This window comes from Silurus meridionalis, chromosome 12, assembly GCF_014805685.1.
Source record: "Silurus meridionalis isolate SWU-2019-XX chromosome 12, ASM1480568v1, whole genome shotgun sequence".
Taxonomy (NCBI): Eukaryota; Metazoa; Chordata; class Actinopteri; order Siluriformes; family Siluridae; genus Silurus; species Silurus meridionalis.
The window spans coordinates 6,254,441-6,279,059 of NC_060895.1; the positions used below are offsets into that span (position 1 = coordinate 6,254,441).

General features: G+C 38.3%; 1 protein-coding gene across 1 annotated transcript in view; it reads right to left on the bottom strand.

Annotated features, from left to right (window-relative positions):
* The window catches only part of tyw1 (tRNA-yW synthesizing protein 1 homolog (S. cerevisiae)), a 79,319-nt gene that overhangs the window by 9,559 nt on the left and 45,141 nt on the right, over positions 1-24,619 (bottom strand). Inside the window, exons 14-15 of the mRNA XM_046863107.1 lie at positions 7,715-7,825; positions 392-559 (exon numbers count right to left, since the gene is read on the bottom strand). Coding sequence (XP_046719063.1) covers positions 392-559; positions 7,715-7,825 — 279 coding nt within the window. The remainder of the gene's footprint in view (positions 1-391; positions 560-7,714; positions 7,826-24,619) is intronic.

A 24,619-nucleotide genomic window follows, 5' to 3' on the forward strand; every position in this document is an offset into this window, starting at 1 on the left:
CTCTGGGAGTTTCTCGTTAAGGAAACTAAAATGTGCCTAAACAAATACCATGTACATAAATGTTTGGAATTGTGGAATACTGAAAAATTGTTTAAAAAGTGATCTCTGTGAAATCTGTATATTAAATCATAGGATTTTACATTAAAAAAATGCGGAAAATGACTGATCTTATTTACATGTACAGCTACATAAAAATACATTTGTCTTTTTTGTGTTTTTTTTTTCCTTATGTCATATATATATACATACACACACACACACAGTATATATACAGTATATATAATTCAAAAAGAGAATTTCAATGTATGTTGTAGCAATCTGTTTCCTGCACATACTGTATGACATGAACATGAAAACATGGGGCACATGTGAAAGCGAGTGTGAAAATCACCTTATGGTGGGCTAGTAACAGGCAGTTTGAGTGCTCGTGTTCACAGGCAATGTCGTAGTCGGGCAGGAGGTTGCCGAGCTGCTGCACAAAGTGGACCACCTCCTCATGCCAGGGCACGTTTGCCATGGTCAGATTGCTGGCTGAGCTCTCACCACAGTAGGTTACTCCCTAAAATGGAAGAGAGAACAATGTATAACTGCAGCAAAAACTAAAATGAACTGTTCCACTCTACATTCTGCGAAACGTAACAAGGTCTGACAATAATATTTAGCTTCTAAAGGCTGTAGCTCATCATGTAACCCATTGAATAAATGCTTTATTAGGAAATTTTGTAATTTAAAAACTGCTGTGAAATTGTCAAAGGCTTTGAAAAAAAAGTCTTTAAGCTACAGGCAATTCATTAGTTTAATAATATTATTAAATGAAGTTCACTTATTTAATTGTTGTTGCTCCACAACCTACACATGCACTTTTGTCCCTTTTTTTATACTTGTTATTACTCTACGTTGTTTCCAATGACACTTTAATGTTTTTAACCTATTCTGCTCCCTTATTTACACCAGAAATAGCTATATTACCAAGTACACACACAAGGAATTTGACTTGGCATCAGGAGCTTTCAGTGTAGGAGAAAGTACAGACATAAAATAGTAAAACAGGCGATTAAATAATGCAATATATACAGTAAAAATATTGTTTCTCAAAACATTCACACAAAACTCTAATAATCACCCAAATTTTAATGAAATGAATGATTGAATAAGTGAATAAACCAGGCTTCCTATTTGCTTTCTGCTTTGCTTTGCCCAGGGTGAGAGAAAGTATTAGCGATATATCATGTCAATTTCCATAATCCTGTAGCTCTTCCCCACACAGTAAACCACACCACTGACTCCTACATTGCTCCTGAAAGATTTGCTGCTAAGTTAACAGCCTGGTTGATTAAAAGAAAAAACATATGCAGGCCGAACACATGCAGCTGTGCAGAAAAGGCTGATTTGCTTATATGGATAATTGAGCACTAGAGAACCGGATCATTTCATCCAACGTGAACAATCGCATAAGCCTAGGCGATATTCCGTTCACAGATTCTGCAATGATTAGGAAAAATGAGCTGTGGAAGCAGCCGTCAAGAGACCAGACCAAACATTGCGAGAGCATATTGTTCAGTTTATTCAAAAGGAGCCTCATGAGTGTTATATATCAACAATGCCTGATTAATTCAGTTATTTGAATCTATTTGTATGCATGCGGTGTACCACAAGTCCGTACACTAAGTTCGAAAAAATTCAAAGTATTCAAATTCAAAGTCAAAGTATTAGTCCATAAATCGGCCACGTAGTTCACTCTACACTATAAAAAAATACACAATGTATTCCAGGCCCTTCACCTACAGCCCTTTTGTCGGGATTAGTCTGTAACGTCAATAACACTTCTTGGCAGCAGCGAATTTATCGAACTGCCACTGATGGTGAACTGCCAAACTAATTACAAAAAAGGTTTCATTAAAGTTTATGAAATCAGGGCCAAATCCTTCTCCAATCAATCAGTTGAGGAAAAACAGACTTCCACAGTCTTGCTGAGGAACATCTACATTTCAGCTCAAAGTTAAGGATAAGTTTTACAAGCGTAAATGTTTCTCTAACGTACTGCAGAACACCACTCACACCGTTTCTCAAACATAAAGAACCCAAACAGAATCTCTGAGATTACAAAATACTCAACGAGAAAATTGATCTAATAATTGTATTTCCCCTCTACAGTTATGGTAATGACAAAATTGGCAAAAGAATCTGCCAGTGCAGCAGTTTTTTTTTTTTTACCGGAGATGTGTATATGTAGATAATTGTCTGTATAACTACTTACACTAATCACAAAAATTGTGTAACAGAACACTTTTGAAATGAACTGTTACTCAGATCAAGCTGAAATTTGGTAGACTGCATGGTTTTGATGATCTGAAAAAGGGTATTAATTGTCTTTAACAGCAAACATGTGAAAGGATTAGCAAGGATCATCATAGAACCCTAAATTCACCCCAAATCATAGATCTGCTATAAATGGACATTCGGTGCAACCCAGATGAGGATTGGGTTTCCCTCTTGAGTCTGGTTTCTCTCAAGGTTTCTTCCTTATGCCATCTCGGGGAGTTTTTCTTTGCCATAGTCGCCACCGGCTCACTCATCAGGGACAAACTTACACTTATAAAGAAAATATTCATTTTTTATCACCACATTATCTGTGCAAAGCTGCTTTAAGACAATGTTCATTGTTAAAAGCTCAATACAAAGAAAAATGAATTGAATTGAATTAAATTATGTAAATCCATAGTCTCTTCATAGATAAAAGCCAAGGCAAAAATATATAAGTAATTAATTCAGAATAAAAGAATATTTAATTATGTATGTGTATTTTCTACCTAATCTTTTATGTATGCTGCTGGAACACTCTAATTAACCTTTGGGTCAATAAAGTGTTATCTTTGAGAAAATTTGTGAAGCCTTGAACCCAGTAGATTGCTGCTTGTGAATCTACTTATGAATATTATTTTTGTTCTTTTAGTGTGGTTATCTTCGCAATCACATCAAAAAAAATTGCTGCCACTGACCGTGGCTACTTCTGGTCCTTTAAAAGACGTGGAACATTCTGATATAATCTGATCTGCCATAACACTCGCCTGTATATTATCATGTAGGTTCTCCAGGTGCAACAAAAATGTAGCACCAGGATCCTTTATGTCCTACAAAGTGCAAGTGAAAACAGAATTGTTTGTTTAGCTCTTTTAATAAATCCACATGAAAAAAAGTGATTCATCAGACCAGGCCAACTTCATTCATGGTCCAGTTCTGATGATCATAAACCTGTTGGAGGAGGTTTTGGTGGTGGACAAGGGTGACCAGGGGCCAGCCAGTAGCAACAATGGGCCTTGAGAACAAACCACAAGACCTGATGATCTAGAAACCAAACATCTGGCCATGTCAAAGTCGTTCAGATACTAACACTTTGTTTATCCTGTTTATCCTGCTTCCAGCACATTAACTTTAAGAACTGACTGTTCACTTCATGACTAACTTTTTGACAAGTGCCAGTGTAATGATGTTACAAAGCAATACATGTTATTCACTTTACCTGTCATGATTTTTATGACTGATCGGTGTACCTTTTCCTAAAACCTTTTTACAACAATGCAGTCAAAACCAACAAAAGCCCCAGCAATCATTTTACACTAAAAACTTATGACAGATAATAATGACATACAGCTCGGATAAATCAACCAGATTGTGAGTGAAAGCTCTTCAAGTGCCATTGCTGCTCAAAAAGTCAATGCTGGAAATTGTGGACTGTGTTGTATTTAATACTGCATATTTTTGGTCTTTACTATAATCATATTTAGATGTCAGAAATTACAGAATGACTATGGCTGGACATTATAAAAGAAAAGTTTGGCATTTATTTAATGTTAATTTACAGTAGATTACAATGTTCAAAAAGTTAATCAAATGGCAGTGCTATCAATGATGGTGTATAATATGCGATGATAAATGTGGCTAGTTTAAGATTATAATAGGTGAGAAAGGTCACAAATGTCAATTTAAGAGCTCATCTGTCGATACAACTTTTCTTCCAGTCATTCACTGTTCAATTCTTGTGCCTTTTACAGAGTTTGTCGCAAATAATCAACTAATCAAATCTATCTATCCATCCATCCATCCATCCATCTATCCATCTATCCATCTATCTATCTATCTACTGTTAATTTGCAACAAACTGAACTGAATGGAAGTGAAAGGCTGGATGAAAAGTTCTATGGACAGATGAGTTCCAAATTTGACATTGGCTCTAACTTGTGTAAGAAGGACAACTGAAGAGATGTTAACAGACTGCCTCACATCCACAGTTAAACATGGCGGTGGAGGTTTAACGGTTTGGGGTTGTTTTGGAGCAGAGAAGGTTGCCGATTTGTTTCCGGGTGAAAGGAATCCTGAACCAGCATGGCTACCATTCCATACTTCAATGCAATGCATTCCATCTGGACTGCAGCTAAATGAAACCAACGTCCAAGCTCTGTAAGTATTATTTAGAGAATAAATAAATAAACAATAAACAGTCAGCTGGTGTGTTATCTAATATGGAACGACCTGCCCAGTTACTGCACCTAAATTCTATTTAACTGCTCTGGGATGAACTGGATCATAAGGTCAGAAAGAAATCTCCAACTAGTGAAAAATGTCTTTGGCAAGTTTTACAAGAGGCATTGCAAAGTATTTCAGATGAATCTTTGGAGACATAAACTGTCTGGATGCCAAAAGTGTGAAAATATGTTATTCAAGCTAAGGGAGGATTTTTTCAATGAAAATAAAGTGGCACATCTGTACATTTATATATTTTTGGCCAACGTAAACTTCATACCATTAAAATACATTGTTTGTTGCATATAAACAAAAGATTTATGTGCCTCAAAAACAAAACAAAAAAAAAAAAAAAAAAAAAAACTTTTAACAGGCCCTGTATCAAATTGGGGGAAAAAAAAAAAATCAATTTTATATATAAAAAGAAATGCATTGGATTGAGTTTTACAAATTACTAATTCTTTCTACAGCTTTGGACTTGCTTTCTGCAGAATTTTCTTCATTAGAGAGAAACTAGCATGCTTTAAAATATGCTAAAATATAATAGTTAAAACACACACAGAAGTCTGCTTTCAGAAAATCAGCAAATTAAACATTCAGTTAGCATATTAGACCCCCAAAAAATTATAATTAGAAATAATTACTCTTTCCTTCCAAAGACCGGTGACATCTTGTGAAGGCAGGTACATAATTTGTATACTGCCATTAATGTCATCAAAGCAAAGATGTTATTAAAGCTAATGAGTTCCTGAAGATTTAATTAAACCTCCAGTTTCGAAAACTATTGACTAATTTAAAAAAATCTCCCATAAATACTGTTAACACTTTATTAAAAGCAGTCTGGTAGTGTTAAACCTCTGAATTCAACATGATTGCTCACATTCTTTTGTGGGTTTTATTGAGAAGCGGTCACACAAATCCTCGCATCCCACTGTCCGTCAAAACTGCTTAATTATTGTTGCTAGGAAACAGCATGTCAAAGTTAAAGGCTGTTTCACTTTGGAATTGAAATGTGTTCAGCCTGGTTGCAGCAGATCATGAGGACTTAAATGGCAGCTAAATGGGAATAGGACCATCACTGCTGTCCTGCAAGTTTCCTGCAATGGATATAATGGCAGACGGCACTACAAGATTTATAAATATGTGCATCAATCTAAGGAAAAAGTTCCATACTGGTCAGAAAACCAGAAACACCCACATAAATCTGTGAACTGGCTTAGATCTTATTTGACTGATTGCTATCAGTTTGTTGATGTAAATGGTGAGTTCAGTACACTCTCTGAGGTAAAGTTTAGAGTTCCGCAAGGCTCTGTCTTAGGCCCACTGCTTTTCTCTTTATATATGCTGCCTCTGGGTGAAATTATACATAAACACGGTATTCGCTTCCATTGCTATGCTGATGATACACAGCTGTATATTTCAGCAAGCCAGATGAGAGAGATCAGCTTAACAATGTTGAGGAGTGTGCAAAAACGTCAGACAGTGGATGCTTAATAACTTCCTTCTGCTCAACTCGGATAAGACAGAAGTACTTTTACTAGGACCACATGCAGCTAGAAGTAAACTTTCTGATTACATAGCATCTCTGGATAGTGTTTCTATCTGTGTGTAAAGCAGTCAAATACCTTGGTTTGATTATTGACCCTAGTCTTTCCTTTGTGGTTCACGTAAATAATATTCCCAGGATCGCCTTCTTTCACCTTAGAAATATTGCTAAAATTAGAAATAAGATACCGTGTCTCGCATTGATTAAAAAGTACTATTACTGAAGTATAAAGCACTTAACGGTCTCGCACCGCAGTATCTGAGTGAACTTCTGTACCAATATGATCCTCCACACCTACTTAGATCAAAAGGTGCAGGCTATTTGTTGTTATCTCAAATAATGAAGACTGCAGCAGGGGGCAGATCTTTCTCTTATAAAGCCCCACAGTTATGGAACAGCCTTCCAATCAGTGTTCGGGACTCAGACACAGTCTCAGTGTTCAAGTTCAACAGGCTGAAAACATTTATTTAGTCGAGTCTTTGATCAGAAGATTTAACTGGGATATTCGTATGGTGTTGTCCCCTCACTTTTACACTCAGGTTTGTTGACGGTGGTGTGGTGGGTCGTCTCTTATCCCAGAGATCCCTGTGTGTTATCTTCTGAATTTCCTTTTTCGTTATGCTGCCATAGCGAGTCTCACCGGAGTCCACAATTGCACAGTGTCCTTAAATTTCATACAACAATAAGGACACATAATAATCCATATCCTTCTCTCTCTCTCTCTTTCTCTTTCTCAGTCGAGTTAAACATGCTCCTAAGGTTACAGTGACCACTGTTCCTGCCCCTCTTCCCTCCTGGGATTTTCCCACTTCATCCTGGCCTGCCTCTGGATGGTGTTCTCTTCGATTGGAGGCCACTCTGTGCAGCTGGGGACGGTTTCACGTCAATGCCCTGGGGTTCCATGAAATTACGGAGTAAGAACGGGAGCTACAGTTTGCTTCTGATCACCATCACTGTACCCTCCCACCCAGATGAGGATGTTGAGAACTTGTAGTACAGTAAGTCACTCAGAACAAAGGTGGATATAAAATGTCAAATGTATTATTATTTTTTTTCCACTGCGGAGTAGTGATTGTAGAAAACCATTCATTTATAATTTGTTGTTTTTTTCATCTAAGTTTCATAAGTCACCATATGCACTTTAGTTCAATGCTCGCTTTGTATTGTGACTTTTGAACAAATATTTTACTAGAATTATTCAAGCTCAACTTGATGTTTAGAGCACTTCCAGTAATTTCTCAGCACATTAATTTTCTTTCCTGCCAAAGTAATTCATGAATAATCCAAAGTAATTCATCTTACAAAAGATTAAATTAATTGGCTGTTAAACTCGAATCATGGAATAAACTTATTAGTCAAGTCATTATCTGGTTTCCTCACTAATGAACTAGAAAACAGATTCTCAGTTTAGCCCCAGGGACCTGCACTGGTAGATCTGGAATAATCACACTTATTACTCCATTCCAGCTTCAAACTCAAGACAAGTAATCTGTAGTCTCGAATGATCTGATAAGTTGTAAGAGCAAAACACAGATTTGTCCTGTCTGACAGAAATTTGTAAGAACCATTTCTTAAGAAGGTAACATCTGTGACTGATCTGAGCGTGAGAACTTGGAAATTAACTTGAGAAAACAGAAAGAAGTTTACCTTGACCTCGATGAAGTCTGGCTGGCCCAGGGCGATGAGCTCGGCGTAGGCTTTCATCTCGTCGACGTTCCAGGCCTTCACCAGGGTCAGACGGTATACTGTGCGCTGTTGCTAAAAAGACCAAAACAACAACAAATGAAACCTTCAGCAAAACTTATATCCCACAAATGCAGCACAATAGCTGCACCATTGTAATCTTACTGGCTGCCTGGTTTTAATAATGCCTCACTCAATTAAGTGAAAAGAGATAACCGTAGTCTTTTTATCTCACCTTATCTCTAAAAACAGTCCTACACTTATCATTAACCAGAATGCACCAGGACAGAAGCGCTAAAGGAAGGCCAATATGTTGATATGACAATGGCTACTCTTCATTTCTAAAGTTGTTCATTTCCACCTGTCAATCATTGTGAAGAATATATAATGCTCTTGAGTATTTCTAAGAATAAATGGCAATGGTCTGTTAAAGAAGTGGCAAATTTACATATCAGCAGTCAGATTAACTTAGCTGAACAATGATGCCCTGGACAAATCGAGAGGAAGAATGAGAGAGGGGGAGAGAAAGAGGGAAAAAATCCAATTTATTTATAGGAAAATGTCAGGGGAGAAAAAGAGTTTTGCTTGAGTGTGTAATGAACAGAACCTTGATGAAGTATGAAACTTTTTTACGTTTTCTTTTTCCCACTAGTGGATCAGGAGCGTATAACAACAAAACTGAGTTTAATCCGAGGACTCATTATGAATAGGGTGTCTATTTGCATCTCCAGGTACCATGCACACACAAACACACACACCTTTGCACAAACCCTAGACAATTTATCACAGCCAATCAACCTACTAGCATGTTTTTCCACCAAACTCCACATCGACTGTAATATCAGTATATACAGATTCTTGGGTTGCAAGACAGAGACGCTACCTGCTACACCACTGTGCTAAAAAAGAGATTCTGGGAATAATATATAGCGCATACTAATGCCAAAAATGCTAATTCATCAACCCAGCTTTAGTCAGTGAAGTGCAAACCTTCTAACATTAAAATACAGTTTCAATACACAAAGCAATGGTCCAAGATTAATTACTTCTCACTGTCTGTAAGAAATATAGGAAACGATTATCCACAACTGTCACAGAACACAAAAGTATAAGAAAAGAGAAGAGAATACCAGTAATAGTGCTCTAAGCGTACATTTACTAAAAGGTTTTTCATTGTAAATCATTTACACCATTTGTAACTTAAAGTTATTTTGTATATACACACAAAAGTTAAGGGTGAAGGGCCTTGCTGAAGGACCCACAGCAGTAGCAGCTTGGTGATGCTGGGATTTGATCTCATGACCTTCTGATCTTAACCACTGAGCTACCACATTTCTACCGATACGATACACTACATCCTAAATTGAACGTAAACCTTGGCGTTCTGTTTGAAAGCAAAAACTAAATTATAGCCCTGAAGGTCTCTTTCCAAGATGTCAAGGAATGTGAGCTAAATTAGAAGCCATGTAAAGATTCTCCGAGCTGGAAGAACATGGGTCATTTATGCAGAAGACCAAACGAGCCAGGGACATACTGTGTGGGGATGTAACGTTTAGAGTCTGAAGGGTGATTTCATAACAAAATCCGATAAATTTGGGTTCTGTCAATGTGAAAAAAACAGTTTTAGATGCACCTTGACTCAAAGTAGAGTTCTCTGTCATGGTTTCTTAGAATATAACTGATCAGCAAGTGCTTTTAAAACAGATGATGGGTGAAATAAATAACATATTACAGTGGCACTTGTTGAGGAGTGGGACATTACACAGCAAGTATGTAGTCAGTTCTCAAAGCTGATGTATTGAAAGCAGGAAAAATGGGCAAGAATAAGGATCTAAGGGACTTTCACAATTGTGTTGCAGCAGGTTTTGTGGAGTGTCCATGTATCAGCTCTGGCACAGATACAAGAAGGGTAGAACGTCTGGTAGAACCAACAATGGGAACATGAGCACAACATGGTCACTTCAAAAATAGACCAAGGAACAATGGAAGAAGGCCTTGTCTGATAAATCACAATTTCATTTACATCATGTAACTAGACATGTACCATGTACCAGTGGTGGACAGCAACAAAGAAAATGTAATTCGTTATTATACTTATGAAGGTTTTTAATTTATTTGTACTTTACTGAAGTACTTACTTTTGGGGAAACCTTTACTTAACTTTACCACATTTTAAAGGCAAATATCGTACTTTTTACCAACTACGTTTTGTGAAATCAGTCGTTTCTTCTTGTTGGAGTGGATAGATTAAAAAAAAAAAATTTAAATAAATTAAAAAGAGGTCAAGCACAAAACAAGCCACCAATCATGGTGGAGCACGCACTCTGTTTTGATTGCCGCTTGGTGGTGTCTACTTAGCAGTTCAGTGTCAATTCAACAACAAGCAGAACATTTTTAGAGTAATAACGATGAAAAAAAACCCTCCTGGCTCTAACTTGCCACAACATACGTGCCGATTTTTTTGAAGTAGTTAAAAACTAAGGTTTTGGGATAGCGATAATTTTAATAAATATTAATGTGTGTTAGACTCTGTCATTCTATTAATAGATTAGTGTGCTAAAATTAGAATCCCTAAAGAACTAATAGCGCTAGGTTGAGCCACTAGCCGCTTCCTGGTTAGCAGTTAACATTGGGGCTGGGGATGCTTTTAAGTTTTCATGCGTGCGCAAAACAAATCTTATTTAGAGCGAGTAACCACATTGACACTGCGCTAACTCTAGTTTCTTTTTTATACTTCCGGCATTGTGTATGTTTTTAAGTTTAATAATAATAAAAATGCACTCAAATGCTTGCAGTCCACCACTTGATATGTTCCTGAGGGAACTCAGATTTTAACTATGTTCCGCACATAAAAAGGATTGCTTTCGGTACAAATACATGTACATTTAAACCCCTAGCAATAAAAAAAAAATCATAGTACTGTGGATACTTAAGTACATTTGAAGGCAAATATTTTTGCACTTTTACTCAAATGAAAGGTGAGCTCTTTTACTTTTACTAGAATAAACTACAGCTTTGCTAATAAACAACACTGCACATTTTTACGCTGCAGATTGAAAGTCAACGAGTTCGAAGCTGAGGAGGATCACGCAGAACAAATTATCCATGCTGTTTTCCCTCCCAGCACATAAACCAAAAGCCTCTTTCACTAAAGAGTATTTGCAGAAAAACAGTCCTATGAATTCACTTCCTAGAAGTGTTTAATATTAATGATTACTACTATAATCATTTAGCAAAATGTTTTACATTGTTGATACAGTACACCTTATTCAAAAATGCATTATTTATATGTAGTTATTTATTTATGCAGTCATCACTGCCAAAACCTCCCCTTTGTCAATAGCATTTTACAGGGAAATTCAATTCAATGTTATTTGTACAGCACTTGTAACAATAGACCTTGTCCCAAAGCATCTTTACAAAAATAACAGATTTTAAATATAAATTCCAGCATCAAATGTTAGTCCCTATATGTTTATCCCTAATGAGCTCAAAATGACTTCCTGAAATGGTATGAGGAAGAAACATTGAGAGGAACCAGACTCAAAAGAAAACCCATTTTCAGCTATGAGACACCAAAAGTCCATTTTTTTTTTTAGATCTTCCACCCTCCAAAATACAAATACTATTGATCTCTGTCTATAAATATATATGCAAATCAAATGATCTCCTCTCACAAAAATTCACCATATTATACAATATGCTTCATTAAATACAAAGATTAGGTACAAATCACTCCAAATATCAGATTCTGGCCAAAAAGAACATGTGGTATAAATACTTAAACAAATTTGCCTATATAAATAAAAATGTATGATTTTTGTTTGAGAGATAAGGTCTAAATCACAGGTGGAGTGGAATCTGAGTATATAGAGTATACTATATACCAGGGCTGGGCAATTAATTTCTATAGGGGGCCACATTAAAAATCTGAACTGTGTTGGAGGGCCAAACCAATGATAACTTGAAATTAATTCTGCTCGATATTAATTTTCTCCCATTGTAAAAAGCAGTAAATTATACATTTTGATAAGCTGCTAGTAAGTAAAGTAATACAGTGAGTGAAGCAAGTAATAAACAGTTTAAAACAAAAAAAAAATCACTTTAATTTTATTTTTAACTTGTTAATCATCACAAATACTAAAAAGGTGTTTTGCAGTATGTTAAAGATAAGCAACTGAACAACTTTATACAAAAAGCAATAAATGCTTTTGACGTTTTCAGTTTAATTTACTTGCTCAGTGAGAAAAATCCAGTCTGTCTTGGACTTGAACAAGTGCACTGAAATCTGGCTGAATGTCTGAGGTGGCTATGCGAAGGACAGCTGAGAGGTGATCATCAGTTATAGAGGATCTGTATCTGGATTTGCAAAGTTTTGTAAGAAGCGTTTGTTGAGTTTGCAGATTGGCTAGCAAAGCCTCTGACTCCTTCGCGTGCCAGATAAGCATTTATATTTCTCCTCGTGTTTGGTCATGTAGTGGCGATTCTAATTGTAATCCTTAAACACAGCGACTTGTGTACCACAAATTAAGCACATGGCTTTACCTTTGACTTCTGTAAAGAAATATTTAGCAGTCCATGTCTTGTTGAAAACGCGGCATTCGGAATCAACGTTTTTTTTTTTTATGTGAGCCGACATTGTTTGGGGGGGGCAGGGGTAGCTGGCTAGCAACACCTGTCGCAGATGGACGAAGATACGCGCGGCCAAACGTAAATAATATGTCATGGTTTTTCAAAATAAAAGCAACACAGTTGTATTGCATGCACAGCATAAATACTGGTTCATCTGTGTTTATGACTGACATACAGCGGGCCGGACAGGGATGCCCAAAGGGCCATATGTGGCCCGCAGGCTGTAAAATGCCCAGGTCTGCTATTTACTATCTACTATACAGTATCTCACAAAAGTGAGTACACCGAGCACATTTTGGCAACCATTTTAGTATCTTCTCAAAGAACAAAACTATAGAAATGAAACTTGTATATACAGTGGAACCCAGTTATGTCGATGTCCTAGGGGGTCGCCAAAAAGCATCGAGATAACCGATGATCGAGATAAACGAAAATCAAATTGGCGGCAATATATTAACGTGCTTGAAATTTCTTTATGTACATGATGTGCGTTAATAAATGAGAATGTGCATGCACGTGTTTTTGAAGGGGTTTTTTACACAACAGCGTTGCCGCGATTTGTTTGATGAAGGCATGCTATAAAAAAAACATACAGTACATGTTTATCTGTCAGGAATCCACCTGCCACGCCCCCTTTTGGCCCCCTTCACCGTGTCAGGTGCTTTCTCTGCCGCTTTCTCTGAAGCTCCCGGCTTCAATCGAGCACATATGGTGCTCGTTTATCATCATCACCAGCTCCTATTTAAACTTCCACACACTCACCGTCCGTTATTGTTGGTATATGTTGGTTCACGGCGGTCGTTATCACTCATGCGTTTCCCGGTACGTGCCTTCCCACCGGCACTCTCTCAACGGCTGCGCTTTTCTTCCCAAAGCCGCGCCGCGCCCCTACTAACACTACGAACACTAGCACTAACTAACAGCAGAGATTCACCAGTATACAATACAACACCTGTAGCATCTGTAAGGCTTGATTTTTCCGCCACTTCCGTGAGTTCTTCTGCGGCTGCACCGAGATAACCGATGTTAAATGGTAAATTTTTCCCCCCTTGTGCTCGAGATATTAGGGTTCGGCGACATAAAAAAAGTCGACATAACAGATAAAAATGCTTAGAAAAAGCGAGAATTTGGCGGTTCCACTTCAAAAACGTCGACTTAATAGGGTTGTCGAGATAACTGAGGGCGAGATAACTGGGTTCCACTGTATTTTAGGAGTAGTCAATGTGCAACTTATATAGCAGTACAGATTTACTGTCTTCTAAAAATAATTCAACATACTGTCAAAATAGCAGGCAACAAAAGCGCAGCTGTTGAGACTTTGTTTACTTTAACAATGCAAAGCCACAATGTCCTATTCATCATGTTCTTTTTTAGCTTAACAGGACCATACTAATTTGTGTATCTTGTATTAGAGCAGTTAAAATTAGATGCTTTGAGTACAATTCCCTCATACTGACCACTGTATGTTTAACATGGCACCTCATGGCAAAGACTCTCAGAGGATTTAAGAATGAGAATTATTGCTCTACACAAAGATGGCCCAGGTTAAAAGAAGATCGGTAACACCATGAAACTGAGTTACAGTACAGTGGCCAGGGTCTAAGGCAAATTTTCCAAGACGAATTTCAATCGGAACAGGCCTCACAAGGGTTCTTTAAAGAAGTTTAATCCTCATGCCTTTTCGATAAGTGCAGAAGCTGCTTCAAGGAACAGATGCATGAGTGCTGCCAGCATTGCTTTAGAGGTTGCAGAAGCGGAAGGTTTGTTTGTCAGTGCTCAGACAATATGCCACACATTGCAACTACAGTAATCCCCCGCCTTTCGCGGGGGTTATGTTCCGGACCCCCCACCCCACGTATATCTGAAGGGTTTATAAACCGTCCCGAAACTCTTATAAACTTTTCAATATTCTTAAATCTACGTAATTTTAACAAAAAAAAATTCTATATGAATACTCGCCAGTGAAGATACATCTTGAATAATGAAGATGATTATGAATTAAGGTTGCTGTACTAATGATGATGGCGATGAAATGAATGTACTGCATACCCAAAAAAAGCATTACAGCTCTTCTGAAAGCACCACTTCATCCAGTGGTGCAGTATCTTCCCTTGTCCATACCTTTTGTTGTCGCTAAAGGTGTAGGCGTAACTGGTGTCTTCTTCCGAGTGCTGAACAGAGTTATAGGGAGTTGCTGGCGCAGCCTTTTCTTCTGGGTGAGAAGGTTTTTATAAGAAGACATGCTACCCTCGATTGCATTTGAAAACGACAACAAATGAAGAATATGGGGGTCCCATACTTGAGCAAGATGTTAAAGTTCTTTAGACAGTCTGACAAGTGTTGCGAGGAGCTCGGGTGTTAGGCCAACCTCCTCTTCAACAACCCCTACTCCCTCTTGTTCCTTTCTTCGCTTAAAGACTTAGTCATCTCCGTTATCTTTGTCTACCAACGGTTTTAATTGGGCATTGATGAGATCATTAACGTTGTCAGAAGTCATATAATTGAAGCCATCTTCACTGCATTATCTGCATTTCACCAGCTTCACTGCATTATCTACCGCAAAGTGATGGATCCCTTGTAATCGTGGACCACTTCTGGCCACAATGTTTTACTCTTCATCTTCTTTAAAGCCCTCTAAATATTTAGGAGACATGATCAAATTGTGTAGTCACGACAGTACGACTTTAGTGAGAACTTTTCATCCGAATACCTAGCTTCAACAAGATTTTGCAGGGTGTTTCATGTATAGAGAGCCTTAAAAGCACAAATAACACTTTGATCCATGAGCTGAATCAGCGATGTGGTGTTCGGAGGCAAGAACTCTATCTGCACTCTATCTAGCTGAACATCATACGACAGATCGGCAGCGTGGCCTCCAGTATTGTCCATGATAAGAAGCACTTTGAATTCAAGGTTTTTCTCTGTCAAATAAAGCTTGATCTCCGGTATCAAGCACTGGTGGAACCAATCGGACATGATCCAGGCCTTAGGGTTGGACATCCAGTACACAGGCAACATATTCTTATTCTTGTTTTTTAAGGCCCTTGGGATTTTTGACTCATAAATAAGCCCTGCAGCCCTCCCACACATAATCAAAGTTACACAATATTTTTGGGCCTTAAATCCAGGGGCTTTGGCTTCATCCTTCATAATACGAGTAAAAGACGGCATCCGCTTCCAAAATAAGCCCGTCTCATCCATATTAAAAACTTGTTCAGGCTTGTAACCCCCTTCCTCGATGGTAGTTTTGAATGTGTTGTTCACGTACTCCTCGGTTCCTGCTTTATCCGCAGAGGCAGCTTCTCTCTGCAGAAAAATGCTCTTGAGCCCAAAGCGTCTCTGAAACTTATCAAACTTATCAGCCCTTGCTGGCCTTGAATGCGGTTGATCTGCTGGGAGAAGCACTTGATGGTCCTGCTTCTGCGTCATCGCCGTTGTCATCATGACTACTGCGAATATTACCGCTTTCAGCAAAACTGTTGTAAAGATTCATTGCTTTAATGCGGATGGTGTTGGTATCCAGCAAGATATTCTTCTTCCTGCAGTCATTGATCCACAGGGCTAATGCAGACTCCATCCTTACAATGGCCTTATTGTGAGAAGTTACAACCCCCTTTGTAGTCTTGGTAAAAACCAATAATGCAGTCTTCCTTATATTCTTTTCGTCCTTCTTTATGTGGCAATCAGAAGATTCATTGATTCCTTAATGGCATCCTACAGCAGAATAACTTTTACCTTTCTTAATCATGTCCAAGAGTATCCTTTTAATCACATGAAACCTACTGAAAACCTGTGGGGCATCAACAAGCGGAAGGTGGAAAAGCACAATGTGTCTAACATCCGGCAGCTCCGTGATGTCATTACGGAGGAGTGGAAGAGGACCCTAGGACCCCTAAATTCCATGCCCAGGAGGATTAAGGCACTGCTAGACAACAGTGGTGCTCACAAAATATTAATACCTCTGAACACAGCTTTGGCATGTTAACTCACGGTGTATTTACTTTTGTCGACAGTTTTTTTTAAGACAATAATGGCTATATGTTGGGTTATTTTTAGTTGGCAATAAATCTGTACTGCTATAGAAGCTGCACACTGACTAAAATATATCCAAGTTTAATTTATATAATATTGATTCTTAAAATAGATACTAAAATAGTTGCTGAAATCTGAGAGGTGTACTCACTTTTGTCAGATACAGTATACCATCAGGTAAAGTAGCTTCTCTGTGTTTTTATTCTGTATGTAAGTGTCATTCCAAATCAATCCTATAGTATTACTTAAAGAAAAATTTTGGCTCCACAAGTTTCTTTAACTTTTAAGTTTCTTTAATTTTTAAATTACTTTAATTTTTGGCTCCACAAGTTTCCACATATCTGCTAAATTCGCTCAAAATAACTGCAGCCAAGTTCATGAAAGTGAAGAAAGACGACAACAAAAGCTCTCAGACTGATCTACTGTGTCACAGGTGTAAGCCGCGCATTCTTTCTATCTGCTTATAATCATGCTTAATGTTGTGGAACGTCAGCAAAACAAATTGCTGTATAGAAGCTATAAACATTTGTTCCCTTGTCAGTATCTCAAAACAAAAAACAGCTTTTATATTTATATATATACAGTGCCCTCCACAATTATTGGCACCCCTGTTTAAGATGTGGTCGTGGACTTCTAAAAATTCTCCTTTTTTTTTAAAACAACATAGAACCCAAATGCAAAAAAAGAGAAAAATCCAACCTTTTATTTAAGTACATTACTTTGGTGGTAAAAAAAAATCACACATTTAGAAAAAAAAAAAACTTGAAATCATGTGTGCCACAATTATTGGCACCCCTGATGTTAATACTTTGTACAACCTCCTTTTGCCAACAAGACAGCACTTAATCTCCTCCTATAACATTTCACAAGATTGGAGAACACAGAGAGAGGGATTTTCACATATGGAGGGTGAAAACCATTTTACTAAAGCAAGCTCCAAACCTCTCCACTACAACCGCAACTGTGCCAGGTACATCATCTGGAGCAGTTCAGAATTAATATTTGTCTAATAACATAACAAAAACGTAAAAAAATAAAATAAAATACAACTTACTCACCAGAGATGCAGACTCAATTTGCACCGCTCGTCAGAGGCTGTAAAAGTGGAAGTGGTGAACAAACCCTTTCCTGGGCTGAGACAAGCTAGCTAGCTTCGGGGTTGGCCGACTTCTCCTCACAATGTCTAGCTTTTCTTGAAAATGTATTTTTAAGTATGTTCGAATCAATTTCTCTTCCTCCGTAGGCATAAAAAAGTCTAACTCAAATGTTGTAATACACTATTAACTACATACGTGTTTTGCCAGTCGAACTTAGCTGTAACATTTTCCCCTTGGACCAACCAATCGGAGGGCGGAAAAATGCTGAGGCTATTCTGGGCCAGCTAGCTGTGAGGCGAATAAAATCTGATTGGTTAAAGAAACAGCTATTTCTTAAGGAGACTATGGTAAAAACACCAGCAGTACTGAGTTTGAAGACCCTGGGCAGATTAGATTGACATGGCAGCACATTGAGGCTGAAATCTGATTGGACAAAAAAAATCTAATGTCCACATACACCTACTGGAAGCAGTGCAGCCAGGAGAAGCGCTACGAAATGAAAAGAAGAAACTGTTGGAATAAATTAATACAATTTCATAGAACAAATATTAGAATTTAGGTTGTAAATGTAGGTCAGTGCTTCTGATAGTGTTTAGGCCAGCAGAGAAGGCTTTGCTGGCCCTGACCGCCCACCACTGTATGATATAGAGCTCAAATGACAAAGAGGCTTAAGGATGCTGACAGATGAGTAAAGAAAAAATAAATAGAGCTGAACAGGGAAATGAAACTTTCATGATAGCAGAGGCATTTCAGGTTAGAAAAAAGGGGGGAGGGATATTTACAGTGCGGCTTTGAATTTATGAGTAAAAAACTTTCAAACTTTTTACTTTAGCAATAATCAAGTCACGTAATTAGTTGTAGCTATATAGCACTTTTATGAAAAAAAAATTATTTACAACTATTAGCAATTCTTTAATGTTGAAGTGCTATTGTCCAATCACTTTACTGCAATGAGTTTATAAAATACATAGTCTTAACACACAATTCAAAATGGCCAACAGTTAATATTACTGAAATAATAACATTTTTTATGATTTAACTTGCTATGCCTCATGCATGACACTACAAATTAACAGAATACATAAACATAAAATAATTAATAACTCTTGACTAGCAGGTGGTGCTGTTCTGAAACTGCTCATGTATCCTCAGATCACGTTAATATTTCACACTAAGGAGTTATTTTAGACAGCAACTTGTCTTTTGAAAATCATATCACCCATATTACAAAAACAGGCTTCTTTCACCTTGGAAATATTGCTAAGCTAAGAAACATGTTGTCTATATCTGATGCAGAGAAGCTTGTCCATGACCTCCAGAATAGACTATTGTAATGCACTACTAGGTGGATGTCCTGCATCATTAATAAACAAGCTACAGATAGTTCAGGATGCAGCAGTCACTCACGAGTTCTCACGAGGTCAAGAAAATATGACCATATAACCCCAATCTTACCATCCCTACAATGGCTACCTGTTAAGTTTCGAAGCAAATACAAACTATTGATACTTACTTACAAAACACTAAATGGTTTAGCGTCCATGTATCTACCCAGTCTTCTAACACGCTACAATCCGTCACACTCTTTGAGATCTCAAAACTCCAGACTTCTAGTAGTTCCTAGAATAGCAAAGTCCACTAAAGGCGGTAGAGTTTCTCACATTTAGCTCCTAAACTTTAAGTGCAGATTAAAGGCGTATCTTTTTTAGTAAAGCTACACATAACACACATCACACCATAACCTTGTGTTCCAGAACTTCTGAGCACATGCACATTATCAACTTGTGCTTGTTAATATCATGAACAGAAGCTACGCTAATTCCTCTCCGCTGCTTCTCTACGGATCCCAAGGCATCCTGAGGTTGCACCAGCTCCAGTCACGTCCCACCTCATGAAGATTATGAACCTTTAAAGAAGTAGATGCCGAACTCGCAAACATCCTGAACCATCTAGAGACGTACCAGCGCCATTTGGATTCCACTTCGTGTGGAGTTTGGATATTGGATCTCTTTGAGTGTTTAAAGACTCCGGCATGGAGAAGCTGGTGTTGGATCTGTGATGATCGCAAATGTTGAGCTCAGTAGCTCCTAGTTTTATAACCATATAGACTGTATAAGACTGTAGAAAGATCATTACTTATAATCTTATACTCCAGTGCTCATGTTAGTTCTCACTCTCCGGTGTTTGTATTGTTTTAAAGATTTATAATCACACTTTTGATGTCACCCAAATGAGAAGGGTTCCCATTTTGAGTCTGGTTCCTCTCAAGGTTTCTTCCTCATACCATCTGAGGAAGTTTTTCCTTGCCACAGTTGCCATGGCTGCTCATCAGGGATAAACACACATTGTTCACATTAATTCTTAAATCCTGCCAAGCTGCTTTGAGACAATGTCCATTTTCTATAGAAATAAACTTGACTTAGGTGTTTGCCAATTGGACCCAAGTGTTGCAGAGATATAAACTCATGTTTGTTAGCTGACACGTTATACGTTCTTACGTTTAAGACATTTAAAACGGTGGATACATTCTATGGCATGAGACACTTGAGTCTGTCAGTTTAAACATTAGTCATTTCTTTACCTTTTTATTCCTTTTTGTCACTGCCCCTGGTGGAGTTTATACTGAAAGCTGGTGGGGTGCACATTAAACCCCTTAAAGTTTCATTATTATCATTACTATAAAACGTCTAATTATACAACAGATTTTCAGACTTACTTCTTTAACCCGTGAAGGCAGATGGCAAAAACTGTATGTGGCATTTAAAATATGTGCAATATTATGTGCATTACATGGAGTTGAAGTGGAAAATAATTATTTATAATACAGGATATGCCATGTATCCACAGGAATACTAGGTGTGTGGGTGTTGTGCAGAAAAATCCAATTTGTACTGTATAGTCTATGTATAACCAGTCCTAGGTGTTGGCAGATTGAGGGCCTGAATAGCCTGCAGGAAGAAGCTCCCTATTCCCTCATTCTCTCAGTGGAACGCAAGCTCGTCCCTGAGCAGAACAGTGTAAACAAAAAGTTCTCACCAGCCAAAGTTCTGGAGCCATTTCTAAGACCATACTGTAAACTTCATTGGGTCAATGCCATTCAATTAAATATGGATATAAAGCTCACAGAGCCATAACTAACCATCCTTAATTCCATAGCACATTCTCACACTGAATGAGGATGAAGTAAATAGAGAGGTCAGTAGTACCAGAAATAGAGTTGCAGAACAACCTGAAAGCAACAGGCACAGTAATTATATACAACAGAGTATAATAAGCAATGATCTGCACAACAATCATCTCCACTTCAACAACCTCTTCAAGAATCACGTCTACAGGTGTCCAGAGCAAATGCTGTCGGATTAGAACAACATTCTTGGTTATTGGCAATATTCCAGCTGGTCACGCTTGGAGAAACCGTACTCGCACTGAAGTACTGTGGAACCTCGATACTCGCGACCTAGATAGTTCGCGACTTCTTATTTGGAATCGGACTAAGAGTAAAAAAAAGCAACCATCAAAAGGAGAGAGTCAAAACCTTGCGATTTTCTTTTACTCGCGAGGGGTCATAAAACGGAACCCCCGCGAATATCGAGGTTGCACTGTACATTATGTGACATGGATACAGAAGATTTTTTATTGAAACTATAAGTATATAAAATAATTTTAAAAAAATGCAGTATGCTTTAATGTGTATTCCCTCTCACTGTACACTATACTGTATGGTGACACCAGATTTTCCAGCCATACGTGGTTCTTCCTTGACCTGTAACAATGAAGGTGCACACAGTCGTATGGGATGCCTTCAGATGCGATAGCATTAACTTCCCCTTCACTTCAACTAGGAGACCCAAACCTGTCCCAGCACGACAATGGCAATGTGCACAAAGAGAACACCCTGAAGGTATGGTTTACATGGGTTGGAGTGCAAGATCTTGAGTGGCCTACTATAGCGTTCCGAACTCAACCCTATTGAACAGCTCTGAGATGAACTGGAATGCCAGACCTCCTCACCCTACATCAATATGTGACTTGAATAACGTCCTTGTGGCTGCGCAAGCACAAATCTCCACACAAACACTCCATAATCTAGAGGAATCTTGTGTTTCAAGTTCAAACAAATAAAAGGTCTACCATTCGGCTTTGTTTTGCAAAAGAGCAACTGGAAATCGTTTGAAGTTGGAGCGCAAAACTCGCAGTGTAATCACATGTGGTCATGTTTCCAACTTTCTAAAAGCTCATCGCATAAACAAATAGGGTACAACACACAAAAAAGATCGAGGCGGCTTCAGGGGGTTGGAAACACTCAGGACTATTTTAGTTTGACATTCATGTAAGATAAAATTCATGCAATCTTGCTTTCACTTAGCTTTCAAACTTACAACTTTCTTCTGTCATCTTTCCTAATGCACACACTAATGTTCAGATGTCGAATTGTACATGGCACACACACACACTTTCTAAACAGTTCCCTGCCATGTGTAATAAATCTAGCTGGAATATATATTTAAAACTGCCAACAAACTCAGCAATGGCATAGGAAGAAACATAAGAGGGTTAAGGTACAGGATATCCTGGATGTTGGGGTCCTGCTTTCTGCTGTGGCTATGTCAATATTTCATTTTAACTCATCACACCTGTAGTTATATACAGTAGGAGCTGTATTTATGCTTCTTATGATTCAGAAAGTATTCTTCTTCTCCCATTCTACTCCCATTAGGGGTCGCCACAGCAGATCATCCGTCTCCATAACCCCATTTCCTTTACATCTGCCTCTTTCAAACCAACTACCTGCATGTCTTCCTTCACCACATCCATAAACTTCCTCCTTGGCCTTTCTCTTTTCCTTTTTCCTTTCAGCATTCTCCTACCAATGTATCCCTCCTCTGCACATGTCCAAACCATCTCAATCGTGCCTGCCTCACTTTGTCTCCAAAATGTTCTACACGCGCTGTCCTTCTAATAAATTCAGAAAGTATCGACATCCCTTTATTTTTTCTAGAAAAAAACTGAATACTATACTAATTTAGACTGAACACTTCAATGTGCAATGTGATAACCAATTTAAAAAACACTGACCTAAGTATTCACAGACTCTTTGCGATGACGCTTGCAATTTAGTCCAGGTGCATTCTATTTCCCTGCTTCATCAGTGTTTCTACACTTGGATTGGAGTCTAGCTTTGGCAAATTCAGAAAGAATCATTTAGAAAGAGAGACATCTGTTTATGTTGGGTTAAATGTTGCGGATTTTTTTCTTGATTAAGAATAACATGCCCTGAAGTCTTATAGGTTTTAAATCCAGACAGACCTTATTAAGCCAATTAACTTTTGCAAACACCACTCCAGAATGCAGTTTTGCACTGCAGCTGTTCACCAGATTCCAGAGAGAATTTTTACCATATATAATACAGTGGAACCCGGTTATCTCGCCCTCGGTTAACTCGACAACCCTATTAGGTCGACGTTTTTGAAGTGGAACCGCCAAATTCTCGCTTTTTCTAAGCATTTTTTATCGGTTATGTCGACTTTTTTTATGTCGCCGAACACTAATATGTCGAGCACAAGAGGGGAAAAATTTGAAATTTTAACGTCAGTTATGTCGATCGGCACTGTGCAGCCGCAGAAGAACTCGCGAAAGTGGCGGAAAAATCAAACCTTACAGATACTACAGGTGTTTGTATTGTATACTGGTGAATCTCTGCTGTTAGTAAGTGCACATATGCATTTTTTTGTTAAATGTTATTCGATGAACGGAGCGCGGCGCTCGGCTTCAACTCCTTACCGGCGCGAGCAGGGTAAGGAGCACGGCTCTCGGTAAGGAGCGACGCGCCGGTAAGGAGCACGGCTCTCGGTAAGGAGTTGAAGCCGAGCTTCAGAGAAAGCGGCCGAAAGCACCTGCCACGCCTTCGCCCTTCGACTTTTCTATCCCTCGCTTTTGGTTTCGGTTCGGTTTTGGATCTTGGGTTTTTCCGGCCGTGCCATGCCGCCGGTCGCGTACTTTTAATTTCCTATTTTTCCATTCACAATCTCTCTCTCTCTCTCTCTCTCTCTCTCTCTCGGCTTATCTCCCCCTCGGCATCGCGGACGTAAGTTTTTTCGGACACTTTGCTTTGTGTGTTTGTGCGGATTACTTCAGCCTGATGGTCATAAGTTTTCAGAAACGTAATTACTGTTTATTTTTCTTTTTTTTCCACATGTGGACTAAATGTGAGACGGCACTGTGCAGCCGCTGTTTTTTTTTTTTTTTTGAGCGATCTGTGTGTTTATAATGTTGGAGAAAATAATAAAGGTTTGTATGGAGAATGGACGGTGGTTTGTATTGTATACTGGTGAATCTCTGCTGTTAGAAGGTGAACTTATGCCTTTTGTTGTTAACAAACGTATGTACATTTTTATAGCATGCCTTCATCAAACAAATCGCAGCAACGCTGTTGTGTAAAAACCCCTTCAAAAACACGTGCATGCACATATCTCGATGCTTTTTGGCGACCCCCTAGGACATCGACATAACCGGGTTCCACTGTATATGAACGCCTGAAAGATGATCAATAACTTGCTCCTATACAAGGAAAGTGACAAGGTCCTTTTCCCAACAAGAAGGTTTAACAAATACAACCAAATACATAAGAATAGAATAATTTACTATTATGAATGGCCTTAATTCTAAAATCAGTGAATATATTCCACACTAAAAGCTGAAAAGGCACCTTAAAGAAAAAACCAAGCTGTGAGGTTAAAGAAACTGGAAAGCTCAGAGACTGAATTGAGTCCAAGCACAGATTCAAAGCAAAAAAACAAATTTCACGCAAAATCTTCAGGCATTGAAGATTTCCGAAAGTACAGCAAATTCCATAATTCTTAAATAGAAGACTGGAACAACTCTTTCTAAAGTCGGCTGCTTGGCCAAACTGAGCAATCATGAGAGAAAGGACTTGGTAAGAGGCGTGACCAAAGGTCTGATGAGCTCAAGAGATTATGTGTGGAGATGAGAGAAACTTGCAGGAGGTCAACCATCACTGTAACACTCCACTGACCCGGGCTTTTTTTTGGCAGAATGACCACAAGACTTATTACTTTAATTGCACTGAAGAGAGGCTTTTGTCTTGCCC